This window comes from Eulemur rufifrons, chromosome 5 (genome assembly GCF_041146395.1).
Source record: "Eulemur rufifrons isolate Redbay chromosome 5, OSU_ERuf_1, whole genome shotgun sequence".
In the NCBI taxonomy this organism is placed as follows: Eukaryota; Metazoa; Chordata; class Mammalia; order Primates; family Lemuridae; genus Eulemur; species Eulemur rufifrons.
In genome coordinates, this window is record NC_090987.1 from 13,700,053 (window position 1) to 13,727,632 (window position 27,580).

Here is a 27,580-nt window from a genome sequence, read left to right on the forward strand (position 1 = left end):
GACTGATTTGAGGACCAAATTCTGCCTTAAGCAATTATTATTCTTAAAAGTAATGCATTTTCTGTATGAGAAAGCTTTTTTTTTTTTTTTTTTGAAAACATGGGTCTTTGAGAATACTTCATAAACATCAGGAACAGGAAGAAGGGCATGTACACTTTGGCTTCTAGGGCCTGCGATTTTAAGTTGGATGGCGATCTTCGTACCTGCATGATAGGCCGAGTCCAAGTGGTGGTTCGATTGTTATGATTGACATAGTATGTGCGCCCCTTAGCATCTTTTCTTTCTTCCCAGCCTGAAGGTAGGCCCGGCGTGGTATGTACATAGGCCACTGATGGCTGTTTGTGCAAGAAATCATCATTATTTAAGAACCTGCATTTGTTTTCTAATCAGTTTCATAAAGTAACGTACACCCAGATTATTATTCTTTTCTAGACAAAGTAAGTTAATTCTATTTGTACAGAAAACATTTCAAAGAGCGTCTGGAAAACAGCAATAGATTCCCAATAGCTTTAAATCTACTGTGAGATGAACCCCAGTGGGTCCCAAACTCTTACAGAATTCAGTTCTAAGACCCGGCAGTCTTTAAACATAGGTCATTGCTAAGGTGCTCGTAATGAAAGAGAAAACATTATAATCCATTCTAGTTACTAAATTTCACTGCCAAACTAGGTAGAGCTTAAAAGTATTTCAAACTGCCCGGTGTCACCATCTGTCAGAGGGATGCTCTGAATGTTTTTTCCTCAATTTAGCTGCCCTGGGGGGCTCTCCTAGCTTAGTCCTAAATTTCTCCGTCAGCTTAGGACCTTATGCTACAGCTGTCACGGCAAAAATTAAAAATCCAACACAGAGCCCCTTCTCTAGGAGGCTTGCAGTCACATGCTGGCATATCATCCTTAGGACCACCCAGGCCATCTGCATGCCCCAGCTCAGGGAGTCCCCTGGCCACCTGAGGTAAGAATTCCAAAGGAGCCTTGTACCTGGGGCTGGGGTGACCCCAGTCCACTGACAGTCCCTCTCTGAAGGGCGGCCAGAGATTGGCAGTCTCTGCGTTTGAGACATGGCCAGTGCAGAGTGACTGTATTTGGATAGTACAAATTGGATCAAAAGAAGGATGCCTGAGACACTTTTGCCTATAAGAAGCAGTCTGAGAAATGCAGTCTGGATGGAGAAATATTGGAATCGCTGGGAAATGTCAATGATTTGCAGAGGCATCCGGATGGATGCTGGAGATCAGGGCTGTCCCAGGAAGCTCTGGATACATAGGTGCTTCTACGTGGCAAAGAGTGCTCTAGGTGGGGAGGGGCGCAGAAACAATACACCAATCACAGCTGTACTGAGACTCCTGGGAGAATGTGAAAGAAACAGGAGGCCAAACATTAGGAATAACCTATTATGTGAGGTTATTTTGGGGCACTCCCTTCCCTAATTAGGATCCTCTCCTGACCCTCTAGATATTTTAGCAGGTGTTGTTTTGATATTAGGCTGAGGATATACATTTCCTCTTAACCCAACTTCTTCCTGTACTTATGGTATCTCTTCTGTTCACTATCAACAATGTGCCTTGGTGAAAAAGGTCATTCAGTGGCCCTTAGAACCTCAAATTAGAGAAAGCACCAACAAGGACGCTGCTGGGTGATTTGGGGACTCCACCTAAAGAGATCTGATATTCTACTTCATAAGCTTAACAGCACATTTCGGAAAAAAATTAACTTCATAATAAATCACAAGGCAGCTGATTTTAGATTATTTGTAATTAAACTTCCTGCTAAAAATGCGGCAACCATTTCCTTGACATTTTTCCAGATAATATCCTAAAGGCTCCATAAACATAATTCCAAGACTCTGACCGTACAGCTTTCTGGACCCAGGTGTGGAGATTCAACAAGAGCAGAAGAAACATCAACACACAGATTTAATCCCTTCCCGAGAGCTACAGGTAGATAAATTAGAGTACAGCCCGAATGAAGGCCTTTCCTCAGGTCCCTGCTCTAGCTGTGACACCACCAGCATAAAAGAGCCACCTCTAGGCTACTTTGATCTGGACACTTAAAAAAAATCTACTCTGCTGAACTAAGTTAGTAACCCGAGTTGTAACCTTAGTTGTCAATTAGTATTTTTGGCAAACTGTGTGCTATCAAATTTTGACCTACTATTGTTTATGTGACTGGCCAAAAATGTTTTGGCCAAATGGAATACTAAACGGAATGTGTTACTTTTCCTCCCTCCCTGTCGAGCTGTTTTTTTGGGAGAGGCGATTAGACTTCAGAAAACTCAGTTCTAGGACATTTATGTGGTAGATTGATAACTTGGATGTGTCACAGATAATCTCAGAATTGAATTCTAAAGCTGTATCAAGTCTAGCAAACGAGGTTACTTTCACAGATCCACAGCTAACAGGACTAATCAGTTTATGAAAAATGAGGAGTGTAGTAGAGAGCATTGGATTTGATTAAAATAATTAATTCTCCCTTTTATTGAGAAATGAACCGGCAACCTACAATTTAGTTACATTTATGTGTGATAGTGTTCTCAGAATGTTCTTTTTTTTCCCCAGTGTTCTCTCCAAATGAGCATGGAGAACAACCTGTGCTGGCAATTCCATTTGTGACTCAAAACCTCGCCTCCCACCCCGCGAGGCTAGTGAGGCGGGCAGGACACAGCTTCTAGAGACAGACCACAGCAGGGGCCGCCGGCCTTGCAGCCAAAACCAGACTTCTGCTCTCTGCTAATGTGCAAGCTCCATGCTACCTCAAGAAACACGTAATCAAGAACCAAGTTAAAAACTGCTAGTTAGCTTAACATTTCACAGCTTTCCATCTGTAGACTGAAAATACCACTGTTTCATGACGCCAAACAGGCATTAACCAGAATTTCAGAGTGGCTGCATTACTTTCGTTAAAATAAAGAACTCGATTAACTAAACTGTCAGCGTTTCAAAATGCTTTTAAAAATAGCCACTTGGACAATGACCATCACAGATTCTCCAAGACTCATCATGCTGGTGCCTCTGGACGTTTTAGAACATACACAGTTAAGACTGAGAGGACTGTGCTGTCCCTCTCCTTGTCTCACAGAGGGGGCCCTGGCTTAGCGTGCTGGGAAGTGACACCAGTGTGCATTTATTTGCCATAAATCAAAGGACTGTGGTTTCTCAGGTGAGAATCAGGGCCTGTTCATCATATTAATACTATGGGAAGAATGAAGGCACTGTTGCTATCACGGAAAGATAGGTATGTCAGGATGGCCACCCAACACAGTGCAGGTAGCCGGAGTGGGGGTGGGCTGGAGGTGGGGGGGGTGGTGGCTGAATGCCCTTCAATATGGAAAAATTATATAAATGGTGGTACATTCACATCACTGAACATTATGTATTATTCATATGTCCCAGAAGAATGGCCATAAATTAAAAAAAAAATCAAGTTGCTGAATAATTGTCCATGACATCCAAATTTTCTAAAATAGAAGGAAGCGGCACAACATATGCACATGTGTATACACATGTATGCTTGTGAGAGCACGGGGTGGGGGGCTGTGGGGGGGGAGTGAGATGATACATCCCAGGGTAGTTCCAGCAGGGGTGATATGCAGAGGAAAGGGAGAGGGTGTCACAGAAGCAGAAGCCGTGTTAAGAGAGAGCTGGAAAAGAGAAGGTCAAGGGCGTCCATGACGAAGGATATGGAAGAGAAACATTCAGGACACAGGAGAAGAGAAACAGATGTGATCCTTTCAAACCTATCTAGGTACAGAGAAAGCAATTCATGAGAGTAGGAGCACCTATGGCCAAGTCTTGAAAAATCAAAAAAGAAAGCAAACCCACATTTTAACTCATCGATGGGGAGGGAGAGTATAAGCAAGAAGCCAAGAAAAGTGTGGTCTCAAGAGCCACGTGGGATCTCTTTCAGATAGAGCACCTGGTCCTGCCAGGTACTCTCTGACCACAGAGCCTGGCACTACGATAATTGATTTATCCTTCACTTACTACATCAGATATCACAGCACTCAAAAGCTAAAAGCAGGCTGCAAGGCCAATAAAATGCAAGAACAGGTGATAAAGAGAGGATATTCATCAGCACTGAATTCTACTGAAATTATTTCATGAAATGATCTTGCCTACCTTGCAGCTCTGCTGCTCCCACAGAAATTACTAATGCACAGTAGGAAATATGCTAGTTCATTTAGAACTGCTTGAACTTTTCTGGAGGCTGGCTCACCCAACACATGAATTTCACATAGGCCACCGTAGTTCAATACCTTAAACTGAGCTGATTGGCACTGACTGCCAATTTGATTCTCCTCTGTACAATACTGAGCATTAAATTCTAACAATGTAACTAAATCGTTCCTGTAAATCACCAACCTCCAGATAATCAGCAATTGTATATGTAGTTAAAGTTATTCACAAGTAATGAGCAGTTATGGCAAACACAACAAAGGTGAAACGATAAGGAAATTCTTCAAATAGCTATGGCAGCTCAAAGCATAGACCAGAAGCTAGCCTGGCTTTAGGGATCAAGAAGAAAACAGTCAATTAAAATACACAGTCAAATATAAGTTACTCTCAAATGTGAATGCTATAAATTATTCAAAATAGCACATAAGAATAATAGGATAGTTGGGTTTGGAGAAACACCAGTATTTCTAGACCACGTAAATATCATAATTATGCTTCCCACCCCAGAATTGTATGAACACTTGTTCATTTCTGTGCGTAGAGCCCCTGGTGGCAGAGAAAGGTCACTGGTTCACAACAGACACAGAGAGTCTAATCCCCTGTTAGAAATGTGGCGTGCAGATACGGGAGAGAACAGCTCTGTGCACAACTGGGAATCACACATACAACCTCATGTGATTCTTGTGGCTTCTCTCATTATCTTACAACCAAATTATTTTAACCAAGCATTCTAATAAAAAAGGAAAAGCTTATCCGGAATACAAACATTGAAAGGCAAAGATATATGCTAAACGGTCAAATTAAACACACTTAACTAAGGCCTGCCAGTATTCCTAATAAAATTACATGGGACTGCAAATCATTCTAGTTTACCTAGTACCTTTGAACAATCTCAAATTGAGAAGTTTAAAATAAGAAACATGTGCAGATCTGCAGTACAAAGAGGCTGGTCTTATTTTTAAAAAGAGAACAAATATTCACCATCACACAAAATATTACAACTGCCCCCACTTTTGTCCTGAATGTCTGATAAAGTAAGTGTCATTACCGTTGTCTCCTCACCACCTGTGACAGTTGATGACCGTGCTCTCCTAGTTGGGGCACTGGGCTGTAAATGACAACTCACATCAGTGAAATGCACTTGGGGGATGGCCCATGGCTTACTGAATCAGGAGTCACTGCGGGGGCAGTGTGGAAAGGCAAGTGACACGAGAAATCCACCCTGTCCCAACCGAGCTGGGCAGTCACTGATGACCAGTAGCAGAGAGGAAGCATAACCCGCCCCCAAACAAGGACACCCTGAAGCCACCCCGAGGCAGCTGAGGCCGCATCCTGGATCTGGGTGAAAAATGACATCTCCACAAAGTGAGATGTCCTATTAGAGAAAAAATGGAAAACCGGCCTGGTTTTGACCCCACTGTCAAACAATTAGCACATTACATCTGCCACACTCAAAACTCGAGAGGCCACTGGTGATCAGTGAGTTGACAGCATCACAGAGTATGAGGAAAAAGGAGGAATCATCAGTTTCCAGGAAAGTGAGCTTTGGCAAATAAAATTGATGTCGATTTTGAAAAAGAGAGAAAGTGCCATTCATTCAAGGAAAATCACCGAATCATCAGGTTGAAAAGGATCCCGCCCCCCTCAGCTGATTGTTCTGTTCTGGGGGGGCCTGTACTGAAACCATCCCAGAAAGGACGCTCTTGCCAAGCTTATTACTTATCAGTTTATCTGGGGTAAGTCACAATTAAATCTATTTACCTGACTAGTATACTCATTAATTCATTTTTTAAACATAAAAAACTAAAACTTAAGCGAGAATATCCTCTGAAGCCAAGCAAAAATGTATACTAGAGGGAAGACATTGTGATTTCAAAAACCTTAACTGCACTTTTCCCCCCTCAAAGTCATACATAATAAAGTATTGTTCACAAAAATGATCGCTTTGTAGCAATAAAAAACACTGGTCAAGGTCAAACATCAAATTGAACACATCAAAACCACATAACATTTTCACCTCCAAAAGAAACAAACTTATATAAAATTTCTTATTTTTACTGTGTACATTAAACATGTCCCAAGGCAGTTCTGGTCTGCCTTCCAATGTGAATATTTGTGTCTCTCTATATTGGATGTTATTACATCCCTTATACTTGTAAATTTGCTGACAGCTATTAAAATGATGGAAGAGTTGGAAAAAACTATAGCTAATTCTTTGGTCAGTAGAGCTGCCTTTAAAGGGAAGGTGCAGAGGCTTTGTGGAGTTAGGAGTTTAGGTCATTGGTATGGAAAGGAACATTTGATCAGCCACCCGGAAGAGTTCTTCCTGTTTAAAGGCATTCAGTGTATTCACTGTGTTTTCAGAGGACAATCACTGGAGCACAGATACAGGAACCGGGTAAAGTACAAGGAATTATTAATGTACCAAGTAGTTTACGTAAGCACATCAAAACTGGTATAAATTTGGGTGAAAAACTAAAGCAATGGAAGTTCTAGCATTTTAGAGACTTTGGTGGCAATGACAATTCTTTGTATTGGAAATCCACTCTTCTCGGGCAATTTGCTAGGAAATTTGACAATGTCTCATTTATATGGTAAATGGATTTGCACAGGAAAAACTCTTTTCACAGCAGCCCAGATGATTTTACGTAAGTGCCGAAAAAGCCAAATGACGACTGGAAATTAGCGTAGGTTACCGGTGGCAGGTGGGCCTGTTCTGCAACCGCGTCGGTGACGCTGCACGACCTCAACCTCGAGGAGGGCTCCCTCTGCTGAAGGGGAGGAAAAGACAGGAAGCAACAAGAAACAGACTCTCAGAAGCAGGTTTCACTGGTTTCACAAATACATCACTCAATCCCACGCGCCCTCTTCAACACTGGGAGGAAACTAAGTGAAACATCTTTTCACAACAGGGAGAGCATCCTTTAAAAAGTCAAACCACCTTCCGCTTTAATTTTCACGGTGTTTTAAGGAGACTGGAATTTTGATTGGTCCTTAGAATTAGTGGCCAAAATGACAGAAGTAGACCCAAACTTTCGGAAAGGAGACTCAGCAGGGCCCTGCAATGCACTGGTGCTGCTTTGTAGACAGAAACCAGGAGTGAGCAGCCCTGAATTGTGCCGTGGGAGGCAATCTCTGGGTAAATTCTAATGTGATAGGAACAGAGGAAAAAAAGAGGAAGAAACAGTGATATGTGGCTACTAAACACTGACTATCACCACTGACAAAGATAATCAGTTGGATTCCACGTCCAGAGGACCTCAGTTATCATTTTGTCCTACTTCTGAAAGATCAGGTATTTATAATTTTAGCTTCTGAATGGAGTTCAAGTAATAAGGATAGCAATGAGTGAAAACAGTGACATCAATCTAAAAAAAAAAACAATCTAGTGTGTAATGTATAACATTCCCCCACTTGTTGGTATTAGTCTATGTGGTTAAATAAAGCCTAACAGATTATGAACAAAGATCAGCAGTAGGTCACACACAGAAGCTGTGTCTCCTATCAGCAGATTCATCAATGAATGGTACAGGTTTGTAGCATTTGCTAATTTTTAATATTTTGCAATGGTAAATAAAATGGGATAAAGTCCAGGAAAGACTCTGTGGTGGGGTCAGAGGACAATCCACGCCTCCCTACGCTGGTTTGTGTGATGGAGTCTCTCTTTAGCACAAGTTCGTGCTATTGTCCTTGAATTTGGAGTGACCTGGATAAAGTGAAACTGGAGAAGAGTCCCATAGTCGACGCTCTCATTTAATAGTTACACAATGTGGAAATAGCACAATATTGCACGTGGGTCTTAGGGCTATTTCATGAGTCTAGAATAATTAAATGCAGGAGCTCCCCATACAAATAACTAGAAATGCTAACTTACTGCTGAAGAAAATTACAATGTTTTTCACTTGGTTGACTAAAGGTGTCTAATTGCTATGGCTTCTGTGGTACTTCCTTGTGTTTATAGGTTTTAAATATATGGCTTCCTTGAGTAAGTTGTTTCCACAGCAATAGTTTTACCAATTCAAATATTCCATATATGCAATCTCTTTTATACTATCTAATACTCAATTTTCATGTCAGTGGCATTTCTCTTTTTGAAAAATATTCGCAGAATTTTAATCACCATTCACATTAACTGAGTAATCACTACAACTCACGTAAGAGGGCCCCATGGTGTCTTTAAAAATAAAAACACCATATTCGAAGGAGTAACAACTTTGTGAGTACTTACTTGCTTTCACACTTCATGCAGTCCTCCTATCACTCACATTTGACATGGTCATAACAATTGCTATTTTTTCTAGGATGCCATTGTCAGTGGAGTGACTATCGTATTTACTATAGTACATGTTTAAGTTCAATTTCTTGAGAAACACTGAGATTGCATTTGCTCTTAATTCTATGCACAAGCAGGAGTTTTCTTTGGGCCATTTCTGCACAGTCTTGTATTGTCAAACATGCAGGTCTTTATTGCTGATTCTGCTGCTTCTCACTGGGGCTCTGTCCCATCTGAAGCTTCTGTGTATTTCTATGATGGTTGAGAACCCAAGTTCAAATGCTACCTTGATGTCAGTGTCACAATTTCACAACCTTTCTTAAGGGTTCATACTCTGGGACTTAGATGTCTTCTATCTCCCATTCGAACCTCGTCTTGGATGGGCCACTTGAATGCCAGCCCTCATGTGTGAACTGGGAATGACAAAGCATGCAGAGTATGGCTTAAGAGCACTGATTAGGAGGCCTGATGGCTCTTAATTTCTACCGTGAAATAGTAGCTTTGTTATGAAAGAACTATTTTTATAAGACTTTTGGCTGGGAAAGAAATTCTACAAGGTTCAAGCTAATAATAATAGAAGTCATGGAATCTACTCCTTTGGGTTCTTTATAAACCAAGAAAGATTGTTAGTGGTATAGGGTGGGCATAGCTGCCTTCCAAATCAAGAAAGAGTCTCACCTGCTTGGGCTAATTTTAGTACAGTCCTTCCTCTTCTAGGGAAGGACTAACTTTGGAAAATGTCAGAGTTAACTGGGAACTGAAGACCCTGGGTTGTTATTTGCATACAAGATTCTCCTAAAGCAACAAAAACTGCTAAAATATGGCTTAGTTTTTCTTTCACACAAGGTCACTACTTACAATCAAAGAGCTGAACTGTTCCCCATTGGAGTCCGGAGTGATCTGAAGCCTTCTGCTCAGCTCCTCTGACAGCTCCTGAGGGCTGGTCCGAGACACCGGGGAGGCGGGCGGTGGGGGCAGAGCCAGCCCGAGAGAGTCTCCCGCGAGATTCACTTCCTCTGAAATGGTCTCCCAAGGCTTGCAGGGAACGAGACACTGAGGTCAATGGAGATCCACCCACTTCCTCCCCAACAAACACATGCAACAATAACCATTATGACAGCTATAATTAACGTCTACTGCACTTACGAGGCACACAATCTTTACAATAATCACGAGGAAGATGTGACAACTATGCCAACTAACAGATGAGGAGACTGCAGCACAGAGAGTAACTTGCCCAAAGGAACAGCCAGAAAGTGGCAAGGCCACGCTGGGCACCGAGCAGCCTGGCTCCGGAGGCTGCGCCCTTAACCGCCTTATATTAGTAAAACCACCTCTCTGCGCAGTGACTGCTTCCCGCACTTGCTACTACGCATGGGCTAAAAAACCTTCTTGGGAGTTTATAAATGATTTTCATGGATTCTCTTTTACTCCAACTGCTAAAGATTCACAATGAAGGCAGCACAGATGCCACAAGCTATAATTAAATACTGGAGTAAAGTAACGTATAGTGAATTTATTATGGAATCATTAATTTTGCTTTCCTGATTTTGATCACTGCAACATTAGTGAATGATCATTTTCTGAACACAATGTCTGTAAAGAATGGATTTCTAGTACGTCAACAGAGATGATAACACAGCATAGAAGTGAATATATTATTGCTAATCTGCTGTTTAACTCATACTTTTTTTCAGTCATTTACTATAACCATTTCAAGGGAAAATTACAAACATTTCTATTCACCCAAATTTGTATTTTCTTGGTAATAAATCTCTTTTAAGGTGCCAAAACAACTCCATAAATGTTTGTATATAATACCGAAACAAGTTATAGGGCTCATTTAATTATGCAAATATGACACCCCATGTTATCACTTAATGAGATATGGTTATAGACTCTGGGGAAAAATAAATTACCAAGTGAAAATATCTTAAGATTTTCATACTAAAAATAATGTTATTCATTTTTGCAATAATGTAGAGTCATATGTACTCAATCAAACATGGCTTTTGTAAGCACTTTCTAAATTAATTAACATCCAGATGGTAATCAATTCACTGTGAGATCATCATCTTTACGTTCTTGACAACATTTACTGAGAGAAGAAATTGCCACATGAAATCAACCTGGAGAACATGGAAAGAAAGAGCTGCAGGGTTTGGCAGCACTTGGGGACGTTGTACCTCGAGGACATCACCGCCTTCCGAGGGCTCGGGCTCCAAGTCCTCGCTGATGTGCCTGCGTGAGCGGAAGCGCCTGTGGGCCGCCTCCTGGTTGATCTGCCTGATGTTGTTGTCCGACTCCGAGGCCACGTCCCTGAGCGTGCACAGGTGCGGGGGAAGAAGAGGAGAAGCGCTTGAGAACCAGCCCTTCAGGACAGCCCGGTGCTCACTAAGGGCCCACCCCCCAGAAAATGTCTGCGCCTGACACTAACCACCAGCTGGCCACTGAGTACGAGAACTTTTCCACCGTATCTCGGCTTAAGCGTAGTGCAAGGTCCATTTGAGTCAAATAAATGCGGTTTTTAAATGCATCAGTTATAACATTTTGAACATCCTTCAGGCAAATATTTCAAAACATACTTTAGTATTTTAGAAAGAACAGAAATCAAAGTTCTCCGCCCATCTGCCACAGTGACAAATGAGGCCTCTGCAAGGAGAGGTGACAGGCAAGGTCACACCACAGCCAGTCAGTCCCCACCCTCCTAAGGCCTGGTAATCACAAGGCAGCTACTTTTGGTCATCCACAATTGACCAAAGCCTACAAACGGTACAAACGCAAAGCTGGTATCCACAGGGAGGTCCTCCTGATCCAACAAGAACATTTTTCAGCTGCTTTTTCTTTCATTTTGACTGAATCATGACATTGCATTTCCTACCTTAATCTACTTTTAAAAACTCAAATAAACATCATGAGATAACTTCCCAAGTCAACTGGGATTTGAAGAAGACCACAACATCATACCCTATTTTTTGTTATACGATGCTCAAAATTCAGGACATGAAAGCATCAATTTGATCTTGAAAACTTTTTTGCTGTCAATTACAGATAGTCATATTTCGGGGAAATAACACTCGAGGCTTTTATGGTAGAAGTTTAAATGCCAAAATGTTTTTCAGAGAAAACTCCCAGGTATACTTTCAATAAGACACCATATTCAGTTAACAATAGTTATGTTGAAAGTTAATATCTCAAAATAATTGTAAGTATTGTTTCAGATTAAATATAGTATTAATCAAGAGCTTTTATTATAGACTCTTTCTACAAAATAGATTTTAAAGTTTTCTAACACATTCTCAAACTTACACTATCGTCCTAATACAGAACCTGCTAGGCTCCTGTAGTAGCGAACAGTCTACAAGTGACAGCCTTGCTTTGCAAATAAATAGGTGACTCTTTAACACCAGTTTCCAAAATTGTTTATTTCTTTATCCTATTAACTGTATTAGTAAAGGCAATAGTGTGAAGGTTAGCTTCCATTTAATCCACGTTTAAATTATAATTCCTTATTAAAGTCTCAATCAATGAAGTGTTGTTGTATCTGCACATCCCATACAAAGTTTTGTACTCTAACAGAAATATATATTCTACATATCTTACGTTGTATTAAACTATAACGATTAAAATAGTACAAGAATAGAGGTGTCTTCAGAAAAACTGACATTAACTATGGCCATAGAGAAAATAAAACAAAGGGATGTACAAGTATACTAATAAAACTTCTGAAACCACAAAAACAGAATGATTAAAAATGGCACTTTGTTGGAAATGTTAGAAAGACGTAATATTGTATTTGCGATTCTATGTTGCTACTGTAGTCCTTTTTATGACATTCAATTCTTAAGCATACAATGATTATAAAAACTATACGTTATTACAGAACAGGATGAAACTTGGAAGGAAAATGATCGGAACACATTTATGAAATACGTAAACCATTTCAGTAGTGCCTAAGAAGGCAGAAGATGCTGTTCGGTGCCCTGTAACACTTTTAATTAAGGATGAAAGCAATTTCACTTTATAATCATCAGCCTCACTTGAAAATATTTTATATCCGAGAGTTTCATCAAAATTTGAAATCTTCCCTTAAAATGTCGGTCATGGCTTTTATTCGGTCAACACTGAGGGGACTAACCTTTGCAGACCTACTGTGTGTGGGGTCCTACATGAGGTGCTTAATATTGTATTACTTGAATTTTAACAATGACTTCTGATAGGCTGAGAAGAATAAAGCTTTGATGTTACTATGTCTGCATCTCACATCCTTTAGAAGTATATAAAATTCCATTACTCTAGGAGGATGAGAAAAAAAGAAGGTATGTTTAAAATTAATTATGTCTATCTTCCTTATACAACATGCTCAAATAATTAGTAACCAGTGTGAAGCAGAAACAACTAAACAGCCTAAGCAGCTACCTCTGATTTTGAAATTCCAACCCGGAGCTTTTATGGTCTTAAGTGATAATATAATGTTCACACAAGGGAGGCTTTTGTATTTAATTAAAGAAGTAAGAGTTGTTAAAACTGACTAGAAGTTTAAATAGTCACTAATGGGAGTTGGGCCCAGTGGCTCAAGTCTGTAATCCCAGCACTGGAGGCAAAGGCCAGGGAATCAATCACTTGAGGTTAGGGGTTCGAGACCAGCCAGTAGTCCCAGCTACTCAGGAGGCTGAGGTCGGAGGATCCCTTGTGCCCAGAAGATCAAGATCGCAGCGCGCTAATGGGAAGATGACCATTTTAAAATATTTCTGAGCTGACAAACTAAAACAAGACAAATTATTTTACTGGGGGCAAGGAGATAATTGAAGAAGTGGCTACTTCAATTTTTCTTCAGGTATATAATTTCACATATACATTCTTCATTTGATTTTCATGGGAAATACACAAATAATTAAAAAAAACCATCAGTTTATCAAGAAATCAAGTTCAGTGCCAACTGAAGCCAGTGTGTCCAGTCATTTATACTCCCAATGTATTAGGGTAATGATGACCGGAGTTGTCCAGATACGATTAAATTACTAAGTCAGAAGAAGATACACAGAGTGCTTCATAATAAAAAGGATTAAAAAAAGTGTTTAACAACTTCATCTTCATTTACAGAATGTCATAATTTCTTCAGCTTATTTTTTGAAAATTGTGCTTTTTACAGTAAAAAGTTTGCAGGTTACACTTAAAGAGATAAGGACAAATCTAAAACTAGAGGTGTTCTAAAAGTCACCACCAGACTTGAGAGGGCTGGAGCTCTTCCAGGGTTACCCTCTGACCTCAAATTCGGAGCCTAGGCCCAAACCTGGCCCAGGCAGTTCACTAAACCATGTGGTTTCAGAAAGGGCTCATTTTCAGTCCTTCATTTGTCTGAAATGTATTTTGTTGAGCTCCTACTCTGTGCCAGGCAGGAGGGGCAGATACATAAACAAGAAAGCAGGGTCCCAGCCCAAAAGGCAATTAGAATATTCTGTGCTCCAGGGCAGGCGGGGAGAGACCTGGGCAGAGGTGCGGACGGACGCACATCCAGGGGAAGGCTCCTTGCTGAGTTAGCCAGGAGGAGGGGTGTGCGCTAGGTTTTTGTTTTTTATTTTGGGGGGAAGGAGTATTACCATGTTCACAGGACTCGGGAACAAGAGAAAGCAAGGAGAACTGTGCAAGGTGGGACCACGCAATGAACTGCATGCTTACGCCTGTGGGTGGCGTGTCTGGGAAGGGACCAGGATGAACAAGGACCTCGTACGAATGTCCTGAGAGTAACCGGAAGTCCAAGACAAAACAAAACCCCATTTTCAGTAGGCCAAACTGTGGGGCACAAGACTGTAGCAAACTGGGTCAGAATGAATCACCAAGACAGTCTTAATTCTTTGCTTAGCTCATGGTTATCACCATCCGATTCTCAGCAGATAGAGCCTTTTAATAAAAATACTTCCTGACAGTATTAATTTTCCTCCAAAGGGTGCTTTATTTAGCGTTCTGTAAATACTGAATTGCGAAACAAATTAGTTTTGAATTCAAACAATTCTCAAAAATAAATCTGGGAGGACCAAGGGCTTCTGGCCAAGGCAAATAAAGTTCAGAAGAAAGCAGGGGCCCAAATTCATAAACAGTTCACATGGGATGAAGAGGTTTGTTATGGAAACTCTTTTCCCTCTCTCTCGCTTTCTAGAAGTCACGCCCATTGAAAAGGAGTCACTCCTTGCGTTCCACTGAGCTCTGCTGACGTCCTTCCTGGCTCAGCCTCTCCCTTTGGCATTGTTGCCTCACTGATGAGGACAGTCATGCCATTGACTTCTCCCTAAACTACATGTGAACCTGAACTTGGATTAAGAACTACATTTTCCCCTTGTTGTTTCTGGGCTGAGGATGAGCCAGCATCCCAAAAGTTATACTATCTTTTTTTTTTTTAGAGACAGGCTCTGGTTCTGTCGCCCAGGCTGGTACAGTGGTGCGATCATAGCTCACTGCAGCCTCAAACTTGCAGCCTCAAGCGATTCTCCTTGCCTCAGCCTCCCAAAGTGCTGGGATTACAGGCATGAGCCATCGTGCCCTGCCCAAGTTTTATCTTTTTAGTTTGGTTCTTCAGGATGATGCCTCCAACGATGGTTATCTTTTTTTAAAACAACTTTATTGAGGTCTGACCCATAAAAAGCGGTACATATTTAATGTGTACATCGTGATGAGTGTGGGGATAAGGACATCGATGAAACCATCACAAAGGTAGTATATTTAGAAAGATGGATAAAGTGTCTTCCCTCATTAGAGTTTCACAACTGTGGTAGAGAAAGCTGCAGTTATCCCCCATTTGTTCTAAAAAATAAAGACTTTAAATCTGCATGATACTTATTAACAAAGTTGAACACGTTTCCATATATGAATTAGCTATTAGTATTTCTTCCTTTGTGGGTTGCTGTTGCTTTTTTGCAGAGGTCAGCACAGAGTCTACCTTTTCAGGTATTTCTTTCCCAGGCTGTTTAGATAATGGTGCTCTGCTTAGGTACTGCTACCAAGGTGCGCCCAGAGTTGTTTTTACTACAAATAGCCATAATGGTTTACGACAGTTTTAATAGGTATGGTCATTAATGAAACAGAAATAGTAGGCTGGGTGCAATGGCTCATGACTATAATCCCAGCACTTTGGGAGGTCGAGGATCACTTGAGGCCAGGAGTTCAAGGCCTGGGGTTTGAGAGCAGCCTGGGTAACACAGTGATACCCCATCTCTACAGAAAATATAAAAACTAGGCAGGTGTGATGGTGCATGCCTGTGGTCCCAGCTACCCAAGAGGCTGAGTGTGGAGGATCGCCTGAGCCCAGGAGTTCGAGGCTGCAGTGAGATATGATCACGCTACTGCACTCCAGCCTGGGCAACAGAATAAGACTCTGACTCAAGAAAAAAGAAAAAAATAAGTAGCAAAAAAATAAATAAAATTTTGAAAAATCAACTGAACTATTTCCATTTATATTTCTAGGTGAAAAAATTTTAACAAAAGACAGATTAATGCTACTCAGATGTTGTGATATTTATGCTGTCCTGGGACCATGAGGTAAAGCCCATGCTGGGCAGTCTGAAGCTGACCAAGGACAGTCAATATTCCCGAGACTCCACTGGGGGCTCAGAGAGGACAGGCTATTCCGTGTTCCAGACCTGCAAGCTTCATCTCTACGTTAAAAACCAGGCCAGACAACGTGGCCACCCTCCCCATCCACAGTCATATGCAGAATATCTTTGCAATTTCTAAAGAAAAAGGGGTTTTTAAGAACAACATCCACCATACTACTACTACCACTTGTCAAAACAGCATCGTTAGCAAATTTGTTTCAGAGTCTGGGTTGAAGAAAAAATTACCTTACCTAATAGACTTGGCTTTTATTACATATTGAAAATTATATAATGCATTGATAACTACCTCCTCATCTTGGCTGAGGTCTTGCTGTATATTATGACTTAACAACAAGCTGCTTCAAAACCATTTTGATGGGAGTTGAGCTTTAACTAGTGTTTATTTGCTATCAATCAAACCAAAAACTGTGGAGGGAACAAACCAGCAATCAATTTACTGCATCCCTGAGGCTGGTGAGGGATTAAAATAAACAGTAATTACTAATTCTGAGTCTGCAATCCTCTCATGTGTTTCTAATTATATTAAGGGGGTAAAATTTCCCCAAAACAGAAAAAAAAAAAACACCAAGTTTTTGAGAAGAGTTCCAAATCAAATAATTAAAGGCAATAAAAATCCAAAAACAACACAGAAAACTGCAAAGCCAGTGTGCTAGCTGCTTTCCACTCTGGGTGAGTCAGGAGAGAAAGCCGCAGAGGAAGGAAACAGTATCGTCAACCAAACATAAGGGAGATCTAGGAAAAATAACCTCTGCTCCGTGTTTCAGGAATCTATACAAAGAAGCCATACAAAACAAATCACTTCATGTTAAGACAGCAGCACGTGATACCAAGGCAACAGCTTCTTCTTTGTGATATACAAATCCTGGGTGCCCCCATGCTCTTCCCCTAAATGAAGAGGAATCCCGTCATGCTACCCAACCACCTGCTCTTGCTGCCGTGAGACTTATTTCCCAGCCCCGTCCCAGAGGGTCGCTGCGTTGGTACCTGACCGCGCAGAGCAGGACCCCGCGTCCCCGACCACCGCGTGTACTCACATCAAGCTCGGGCGGTGCCACTGGGTGGTCCGGTTGTTGTGGTTGACGTAGTAAGTTCGGCCTAAATTGTCCACTTTTTCTTCCCAGCCAGGGGGCAGAGGAGGAGGAGGAAGCTCCTCTTGGTGCTGAGAAGCTGAGTCGTTCGAGTCAACGACTTCCCACCCGTGCTGCGGAGCGAAGTTCAGTGCAAGATTAAGGTGTTGGTTCTTCACATGCGAGGCAGAGACAATCACAGCGTGTTCTGTGCCCTTCTCCCAGGCTCCACTGCACTCGGGCTCGGGCAGTGGCTTCATGTGCCACATTTGAATAAATTCGCAAAATCGGGTCAAAAAATCAATTCTAGGGGAGCCTCAAAAATCTTTTGAGCAATGGCCAATTGTGCTGCCTTCTAAGATGACTATATTGCAGGGAGCAACAGAGATTTGGATAAGCACAGCGGGTTAGTGACTTATACATTAAGTCACATTATACTCTTTTCATAGTTCATGTTTAATTATTTTGACTTGAAGGCCTCCACGGCTTACACAAAGCCATGCCAATGACACAGGTCACATTACAGCTGCCACCTTTTCAGCACCTCCACGAGGTAAAAGGGAGTGGGGAGGATGAGTCACAGTGCACCTGTGTCCTAACAGCAATCACAGCCGAGGTGACCAGGAGGCCCAGGGCCCCGCTGCTCCCCGGGGAGGCCAGCTTTGACTCTGCCCCTAGTGCAGTCACAGGAGCCAGAAGTCTGGGACTGCGGCTTCCTACTTCGGCACTCCACGCTTGCCGCCTCCGCACCAACAGGCTTCCTTCACGGTACCAGGGTTTGAGTTACATTTTTGAAATGCATATTTTAGGCATTAAGTATTCCTTTCCTAACATCCCCTGGTAAAATCACTGGAAAATTCAGTAATTCACTGGTTACTGCAGTTGGAAGGCAAGAAGAGTGCAAAAAATTCCCCGGATTTGAGACAAAAATCTGTTGATGTGCTCATGAAATCTTAACATTCATAGCTGCCTACCACCCACTTCACTCCTCTTCACGTACGCAGAGGGATGAAAGCTCACAAACGAAATGCCGCCTGAAACACGACCTCGCGGTCGGAGGGGGCTCGGTGAACTTGCCCACGGCACATTAGTCACGTGTCACGGATACGCGGCAGCTGCAAACAGATGTGAGCACAAGCTCGGGGGAGGCCTCGCTTCACGGACGCCTCGAGAACAACGTGAGAATCTGCCGGACAGCACAGCGTCTGCGGCGTGTGCTGAGAAGGTGCGGCGCGACCGCAGCATCGGTCTGTGATCAGAAAGTGAAAGGGCGGCTGTGTCAGGAGGGCAGAAAGGGAATTTCCTCCGACAGCTAACCCCACAACGGTGTTTCCAGGGGAGGGTTTTCCACCGCAGGCTGTCCCCTGTCGGCCAAACGAGTAAGAAACTTGGAAAAGATTTTCTAAATCACCTCATTCACTTTGAGGCAATTTCAAGTGCTAACAGGATTTACAGCGAGCTGAAGGTCCAAAGCAGTAATAGAATGAAACGCGTGAGGGGAATCTGACAGAGCGCTGTCCCAGAGGCTGGAGGTGGCACTGTCTGAAGTTGCAATATAAAAAGAAAAGTGCATCTTGCGAAACCACGGCAGGTAAGCGCACTGGGAGACTATCAAAGACAGACTCATGGACATACCTAAGTTTTTTCTGTATTTAAGCTTTATAAACTCACATTTCCTTCAGTTATAAAGTCAGAGTGAAATATGAACAGGATCTTCAGCCGGGAAGGCAGGCCGAGGCCGGAAGTGGCGCGCTTACCTCCATGTCATCCCTCTGCTCGCTGCTCTCCTCATCTTGACCTCCGTTTTTGGGCATATAGGCCATTTTCAGTCGCAGAAATCCCTTCACTCGAGATTTATGACTGTATGATGGGAGAAAATGGGTCACAAAGGACGCGACTTGGTTACACCTTTCATGTTTACGGCGACTGCTGAGCTCGTCCCCCGAGAAGACTAAACTCCGTAGCCTGCAGGGCAGACACCCGCACCCGGCCCCCTCCAGCCTCACCTTCTTGGTCTGAGAAGAAAGTCCTTAAACGTGTAGGGTCGCTCCATGGTTGGATCTTCTGTCTGTGGGAAGAAAAAATAAACTAAGTTTCAACCCTAGCTCCTAATTTTGTATTTGGAGACACTGAACTAGAGCACAGAGAATACATTTCCTATTTTTGAATGTTGGCTCCTCAACTGGTACTAGACAATGAATCAAACATTTCGTAGCCCACAGAATTTATCTACTCGAGATCCACTAGATGTCACCATCCACATCGGGTTCTAGGAGCCAACCCCAGCCACAAATGACAAAAGTATAGCCGTCACTGCCAAGCGTAATTTCTAATTGTAGGGTGTGGCCTTGATCTCACAGGGCTGATTAACTTTGGAGAACCAGCGGTCACGGGTGCCCTGTGACTCAAGAAGCCTAAAAGTGGAGTCAACAGGAGAACATACAAGATCTATCCTTGGAAAGCAACTTTATTTTTCATATGAAACCATCACGTCATCAGCCTAAGATAATCGAAAGATTATTTCCTGCAATGGGAAGCACTGCCATTTAGCCTTTTGCTGGGGTTTAGCTCATAAAGTTACGAGTGAGACCGGGATATTTGTTGATTTTAAAAGAAATCAGTATTTGTTGTATCGTACAAAGTTGATAAAACTTAGCCTAACAAAGCAAGAAACTGGAAAAACAAGTGCCACTATGTCACTAATTTTTAAATACTATATGTAGTAAAACTTTAAATACCTAGACCCTTAAATCAAATATAATTTCAAATATTTACTTTTGCAGCGAGAGAGATAAACCACAGTTGGATGATTTATTGTATCAGGTCAGTGGCATATGTATGCACTTATATTTGAAACATTATTGGTTTATGTCATTCCCTGCTTTAAACTCCCAGGGACTTCCTACTCATCTCATAATAAAATGAAAATTCTTTCCTATGACCTAGAAGGTCAGCCATGATTTGGCTTTTGATGACCTTTAACTTCATTGTGAACCAGTCTGTCTGTTCCCTCCTTATATTCCAACCACCCTGGCCTCATCTGCCACGTGCACAGGTCACCCTGAATCCTGCCGTGGAGCCCATGCAGGGGCAGGCCCTTTGCTAGACAGCCGACTCCGGGTGGCAGGGCTGTCTCCACTGCGCCACCCACATGTGTGAGATCCCAGGTCACATTCTCAGAGTTCCCATCCTAAGTCGCCTCTGTCAGCCACTCTTATCACCCTGCTTAATCTTCCCTGTATCACCAGCTGAAATTACTTTATTAGTTTATCATCCATCACTTCTGGGACATGAGCCTACGAGATCAAACTTGATTTTGTTTGCCACTGTATCACTGGTGCCGAGCTGATTAATTCATTTGATTTACAGCAAACTACTGAAGCCCTGAAAATTCATTACTGCTGAAGACAGTCAATTGTACTCTCTAGACTGTTTTTACAAGGCAGTAAACATACACAATTTGGAAATCCTTTCTACAAAAAGTTTCCCAATATACATCACTTATAATGGAAAATTCATTAATCAAGAAAACTGCTGGTATTCTTTCCTTTTTCCATTTATTCAACTAGCAATTTTATAGCAATACCATGTGAAAGATGAGGATATAACACAGTGCTTGCTCTTGTGGTTCAATGACATGGGAGGGGCCTGCATATCAACAACTCTTTAGAAACTGAGGCAGAGCAAGTTCAGTGACATACAGAACTCGAGACCTGGGCTGGAGGGAAGAGACTGATTCTGACCTGGGGGTCAAAATGGTTTCTGGAGATGTGTGGTCCAATCCAAGAGGAATGGGAAGGTTTTGACAGGTGCAGAATTGGGAAGAAGGACAGTTTAAACTTAGGAAATCAAACAGCATGAGCAAAGCCTTTGGGATCATTAGTGGGCACGAGGAATTTAGGAGCAGCAGTGAGCGCACAAAAGAGCAAACAGAGAAAACCAGAGCACAGCGGGACTGAAAGCGAATGTGTGTATACACTGTGCAGTTTAGAGGACCACTACCACACAGGTCAAGAGGCAGATCTGCCAGGTCTGTGTTCTGGCTTTGGTACAGAGCTGAGTGGCCAAGGGCAAGTTCCTCGCCTCTCTGTGCCTCATTGTCCTCATTTGTAACACAGGGCAGTTATTGTACCTTACAGGGTTGTTGTGAGGATTAAACCGATGGAGCTGGTTTCTATAAAGTCCTCACAAGAGCACCCGGCACACTCAACAAACACTGGCCATTATCACCATCAGCCCATTCTCTACATGTTCATGTCATTCGTGAGTAATGCCAACTCCGTGCCAAGCAGTAACAGGCAAGGCACTGAAAATGAAGGTTCATTTTCACGGAAATTCTCTAGTCTGAACAAGAAGATGACTGTGGAGATAATTACAAGATTTTTCTTGGCATCCATCCAGGTTCCAACCTGACCATGTTCCCTGGAGAAAGGCCTGGTGGAGACTCCTTGGATGGCACGGAAGGGTGTTCCTGGTGGAAACCACCCCAAACAGATTGTGGTAAATGGCACTGTTGGCCAAAATAGCCAAAATGCTGCCTCCTGTTCCAGGGTATGAGCATTCAAAAGGAAATCTTTTGGATACACAGTGCTTTCATCTTAAACAGAGTAGCTGTTTTCAGCAGAAGTGCTGTCACTATGGTACAGGGTGAGACAGATAATGCTCAGGCAAACGGAAGGAGAGGGACTCACTAGGTTTCCCGACTCACACCTGGATGCAACCACCAGAAACACCCAAGCCCTAGGCTGAGACGGCCCCCACGCCCTTGACTACTCCACAGTCACAGGAGGACGCTGGAGACCCAGGGTCAGGTCCAGCACTGCCAACGACCTGCTGACTGTGAGCAAGTTACCTCCATCTATGGGTCCAGGTTTCCTCACCTGGAAAATACTGGGAGTGAATAAATGTCCCTAAGTCCCTCCAAGCTCCATGATACTGAATCCTGCACACGAGAGGGCACCATCACTCTGCTGGCGCCATAAACACAAGGGGGTAGAAGAATGTCGGCCACCTAAGTACAGGGAAGGTGTCAAACACCACCATCTTGAAAATGGGAGAAATTCATGTTTTTAAGTAGCTCTCGTTGCCCCACGGCCTTTCCCACGGATGCAGAGATTGTGCTGCTGGGCAGAGGGGGCACACTGGGGACTCCACGGGCAGGGGAGACGCAATGGGCCAGGGAATAAGCAAGAAAAGATTGAGAGGTGCGAAATGCAAACACCGCCAGGTATCTTATTCTGTTAGTTAATACAAGTCTTGGCGTGATTTTTATCCTTAAATAATTAGCAGATATAAGTTATCAAATACTGTATGAACTTTTAGGCAATGATAGCCTGAATTTAAACAAAAGTGAAAATGATCACTGAAAAAAAATCAACAACAGAAAATAGCAGAACAGTTACAGTGAAGTTTACTCTTGGTGCCCCAATGCAAGAAGGAAAAACAGAGGAGCTATGTTTCTGCCACGGCATGGACATAGGTCTTCCATTTCCATCCCCTGTGCTTCACACTGCCCAGGTGCCCTGAGTGACACGCATGTCATTGTGATCGCTGGTGCCTCTGCTTAGTGACTGCTGTGGAACAGAGAGGATGTTCTACCATAGAGCTGGAGGGAAACCTGGTAACGTCTATGCGGATACAGGGAAACTGGGAGCTAATCGATTAAGGATCCCAGGTGGAAATCAACAACTCCCCATAGACAGATTCCCGTTTTTTAAAGCCTGACTGCTGAAGACTTCTGAGAGCAGGAACCTGCGCCTTCTCAACTCTCTGGCCTGCGTGAAGGGTCAGCCTACAGCCCTCCTGCTCTCCCTGGCCTCTGTTCTTATACTCACTCCTCCCCTCAACACTGAATAAAATGGAAAAGAAATATTAAGAACGAGTGACAAATGTAGAAGCCCCTGCCATTCTAGACTCCTCCAGTCCTATGTCTCATCTGTTTTTTCCCCCCACAAATAAAACTGGGAGGATGGAGTCTGAGATCAGGACTGACTGTGAATCACAACTCAAACACCATTTTCTTTCCTCCGCAGGCAGGTGGTAAGTAGGAAGCACCGAGGAATCACCAGCAAAGCGGAGAAAGAGGCGATTTTCTCATTACCACTCCTCCTTCCTCCTTCTGGCTCAAGGGCCAACAACAGGGCTGACGCTACCTCCGCTGGCCACCGCTGCTGGGGACTGAGGTAGGGACGTCCACAGCACAGAGGGCACCCGGCATCTGACAATGCTTCCTGCCCCGCCTCTCTAGGCCAAGCCGCAGCCTCTGCCTGTCTCCCTGGCAGAGCTCCAACCCGGACTCCCACGTAAGGGCCACAGGCCCAGCAGGGCGCTTAACCAGGCACCCAGCATTGGGCAGGGGGCAGGTCCGCGATGCCCAAGTTCCTGCTGCAATGCGGCTTCCCCAGGGGCCTGCTGCTGGGGGCCACTGAGCGGTGGGGACGCTCTGACCCTCTCTCCTGCCTGGGAGGCTTCTTTGGGTCAGGGAATGTACGGCCACACAGCTTAGGAAAGCCAACCGTAAGACTCTGAAAGCAGGGCTTTGCACTACAAACCCCAAAGCCTGTGTTTGGAAGTCCTCCCCCGAGACTCCCCCCGTAGCCAGCATGATCACCTGAGGGAAAGGGAAGCCACAATCACACCTTTTTTTTTTTACCTGAGGCAGTGGACTCTGGTCTGATTCGCACACGTGCCACTCAATGTGGTAGCCACTTGCCACATGCGGCTTCTTAAATTTAAATCTTAATTAAAATGAAATAAAACAACACACGGGCGGGGCACGGTGGCTCAAACCTGTAATCCCAGCACTCTGGGAGGCCAGGGTAGGAGGGTCGCTTGAGCTCAGGAGTTCGAGACCAGCCTTAGCAAGACTGAGACTCCGTCTCTGCTAAAGGTGGAAAAATTAGCTGAGAGTCATGGTGCACGCCTGGAGTCCCAGCTACTTGGGAAGCTAAGGAAGAAGAATCACTTGGGTCTGGGAGTTGGAGGTTGCAGTGAGCTACAATGACGCCACTGCACTCTAGCCAGGGCAACAGAGTGAGACCCTGCCTCAAAAACAAAAACAAAAATAAAAATAAAAACAAAACAACAACAAACAATACACGGAGCTCCTTTGTTGCACTGGCCACATCTCCGATGCCCGTCCGCCACACACACTGCTGTCATGGGTGGTACTAAGCTATGCTAGGGAGGAACCTGCTTCACGGATCCATCAAAGATTACAGTCCTATCAACAAGTATTTGTTGAAGGAACGAATGCTCCATTAGCTAATGGGGCCCTATCAAATCAATGAATCATCAAGCACCGCATCAAGGTTCTTCAACCTCGAAAAAGCCAAGTGGGTTGGCAAGGGCCACTTCACCACACTCTGTGTCCTACTCATCATTTTTCCTATTTTTTTTTTAAATCTAAAGTTTGATGATTTTGACAAATATTGAATCAACAGGCCATATATAATCTGCCTTGACAATGGCCACATAGCTATAATATCAATAACAGAGTGTCGTGAATCACTCTGCAAAACACATTTGCATGCTAACGCACACTCCACACACTCACACTTGTGTGTGCTATCACACGGAACAGAAAAACATTGTATAATTTCCCCACAAACGCGCCATACACATGATCAGATACGCACGACCGCACCTGAAATCCTGCGCGCAAGGCCATGTCCAGCCAGAATATGCTACTTGGGTTCGACCACCACACGAGGGAGAGAGAATGCGTATCTTCACTTCTCTCCTTTTGTTTTCTTTGTGGTCCATCTCCTCTGACCGTAGTTGGCTCCAAATAGCTAGTTGATTTTAAGCACGGAGATGACGGCACTCCATCATAAGCCAGTATCTGGGCATGTGCAGAACTGGGAGGGTCCATCACCTGATCGACTCAGTCCTCTCTGGGAATTCACCCTTTTTCACCTGCGGGTTTCTACTCCAGCCCTGAGCCTCAGCACCGTTTTCTTCCTTGAAGGCTCCCTGACCCTACCTCCACCCCAAATCCAAAACTGAACTATGCCCTCTACCAACTTGGCCTCTGAAGAGGAAAATTCCTCTATTCTCTGGGAGCCCTGCCCAATCTTTCAAAACCAATCTCCACTTGATCACTCAAACAAGGCTTGTTGGAGCAAGTCCTTAAAATTTTTCACCTGTGCCTCTCGTAGAATATTAGTAAACAATTTCCCGTGGCCTAGATGTGCTTTTTACATTAGGGAAAAAGGAGGTTGGGGACATCCACGAAAGAACTGGCCAACCCACCAGTGTTGTCTGAAAGCATGGGAAGAGTCAGTTTCAACGTGAAGAAAGACCAGACCTGCCGATGCAGACCCGAGCAAACGGTCTTTCCTTGCAAATGCTGAAACATGCACACACTCTCCACGTGACCTCAGACGAATAACCCAGGTCCTGACGGCTCGTGGAATCGGTCTCCCGTGGAAACCCCATGCAGGCACACACAAACACTCTCCTGTGGCACTTGGGAGCGTCAGGTTTTTACATAGAAACAAAAATATCTTAAGGTTATCACTTTTGCTTCTAATCCTTGGGAAGGGAATGCACTTGAGACCTTTCTTCCTTGATAGCTCCCCTGGGTGGCAAGAGCAAACTGCTTGCTATCACGTTCCTTCACGACACATCTTCAGAGCTGCCCTGGTAAGAGTCAGTCTTTCTCGGTACTTAATACATGGCAACGGCCACAACTTCAACACAGCAGGAAGCTGAGGCTAGGTGGTTTAAGTCATTTTAGTTTATAGACTATTTATGCTACTTGCTCACACAAAGCATTTAAAAAAAAATGACACAATGCCCTTGTAAGGCAGAAACATTTGACTTTCCTCTCTTAGCTGCTCCATATGTCACTGTGTGCTGCCCAAGGGAAGGCGGCCAGGAGGAGGGGTGGAACAATCTGGAACAGTGAAGCTGGAGTATGGGATGATCCACCTTCACCAGGGCCTGCAGGTCTTGGCCCACATTCTATCGATACGGCCTCACGTTGCCACTGACACCCCTAACCTCAGTCGCTGGTCAACAACCTCGACTGTCCTGCCGCTCATCTGAGCAGAGAGAAATGGCAGCGGCAGCCCAGGAGCTAACCCCGTACACTTTCTGAAGCTAGGCTGGGTGTTTCCAGCTGACACGTTCACTTGGAATGGACGGCGTCTTTTCTTTTGTCCCATGCTGACTGAGAAGGCCATAAACCAAGGTCTGGGAAATACTAGCTTGTCCAATTCCAGACAAAGGAACAAACACCTGATTAGACCCAAAGGATGCATTTGGAAGCAGATACCGAGTGACAAGGAAGGGACTGAGCAAAGGAGGTGGCTGCTTTGCAGGATGTGACAGACAAAGGTGAGCAACTGAAGAGCAGAAGAGAAGGGAAGGGACAGGACAGCTGAGAGGATCCAGAGACACTTCGTTTTCACGATCACGTTATCCTCTACCCCCTCGAAAGGACCACTTTCGAGAAAGGCGCCAGGGCCAGAGTACATGTGCTTCATTTCAGCCTTCTCCACGTGCTGAAGAAACACCCTCTGAAAACAAACCGCGCCCACACGTGCAGCAGCAAGCACGTGGCTGCCCTTACCGGAAGGTGACTTAGGGGTACGTCCACCTGGCCCAGGAAGTCGTCTCGCGTCTGTTTGGAAGAGAACAAAGAAAGAGTTAGTATTTCCATCTATTCACCAAGTGTCAACATTCCTTAAAAATGTTTCATTACAAATGGAGACGGAGGTCCAGGGCCTGAGGCTGGTGCGGAGGGAGGGTTGAAAGCAGAAAGCCCAGAGGAGGCACGGAGAACCGTCACCTTGGAGACCAGTGCTCCTGGACCAAAGCCATCTGACAATCTGTCTGGTGTCCACCACGTGGTAAGGGATCACCGCTAGGAGCTGGGGGCACGTGGGCAGTCAGGGAAGAGTTATATGGGGCCACAGATGGTTTGAGGGCAGAGCTGGGCCCCGTTTAAGGAGGGCGTGGTGATGAAATGCTGGGAACATTTTAACAAGTATTTATTAAGTGCTATGAATTGAAGAGCTTCTTGAGAGCAGAGAGTCCACATAGCCTAGTTATTAATAAATCTTATAAACTGCATATCACACACACAAAAAAACCAAACAACCTTTTTTAATCCAGGAAGTACACTGCTTCAGAATCCACGTTCACGGATTGGGTCCTGCTAATTTTTGGACACACCATGTCCCTCCCTCTCTCCGTCTACCTCATAGTGTATGTCTTCGCCACTTAAAAGAGGCCCACCCAGGGGGAATCCAATTTGGAGATGCTCACTAGTCCCCTCTGTGACTCTGGGAGTCACCTGGGAAGTCACAACCCAGCTTCAGGGGCCACCGGCCTGGACCACAGGGTGTGCGACAGGCCATGTTCACACTGTGTCCCTCCTGTCACACTGCTTGTGCTGTGGCCTGCAATGTTTAGATGACCTGAGGTGCACACTGGACTCAATGTGCACACA

The 27,580-nt window shown here is 43.9% G+C and overlaps 1 protein-coding gene across 4 annotated transcripts in view; it reads right to left on the reverse strand.

The window, feature by feature from the left end:
* Positions 1–27,580, reverse strand: part of NEDD4L (NEDD4 like E3 ubiquitin protein ligase) — a 220,275-nt gene that overhangs the window by 48,002 nt on the left and 144,693 nt on the right. For 2 of the 4 annotated variants that reach the window (XM_069468357.1, XM_069468358.1), the window contains exons 5-13: positions 26,699–26,749; positions 19,128–19,189; positions 18,879–18,981; positions 17,089–17,255; positions 10,631–10,763; positions 9,303–9,479; positions 6,868–6,942; positions 5,220–5,279; positions 204–335 (exon numbers count right to left, since the gene is read on the reverse strand). In XM_069468357.1, coding sequence (XP_069324458.1) covers positions 204–335; positions 5,220–5,279; positions 6,868–6,942; positions 9,303–9,479; positions 10,631–10,763; positions 17,089–17,255; positions 18,879–18,981; positions 19,128–19,174 — 894 coding nt within the window. In that variant the 5' untranslated portion in view covers positions 19,175–19,189; positions 26,699–26,749. The remainder of the gene's footprint in view (positions 1–203; positions 336–5,219; positions 5,280–6,867; positions 6,943–9,302; positions 9,480–10,630; positions 10,764–17,088; positions 17,256–18,878; positions 18,982–19,127; positions 19,190–26,698; positions 26,750–27,580) is intronic. The other 2 variants (XM_069468359.1, XM_069468360.1) reach the window with 2 other exon arrangements.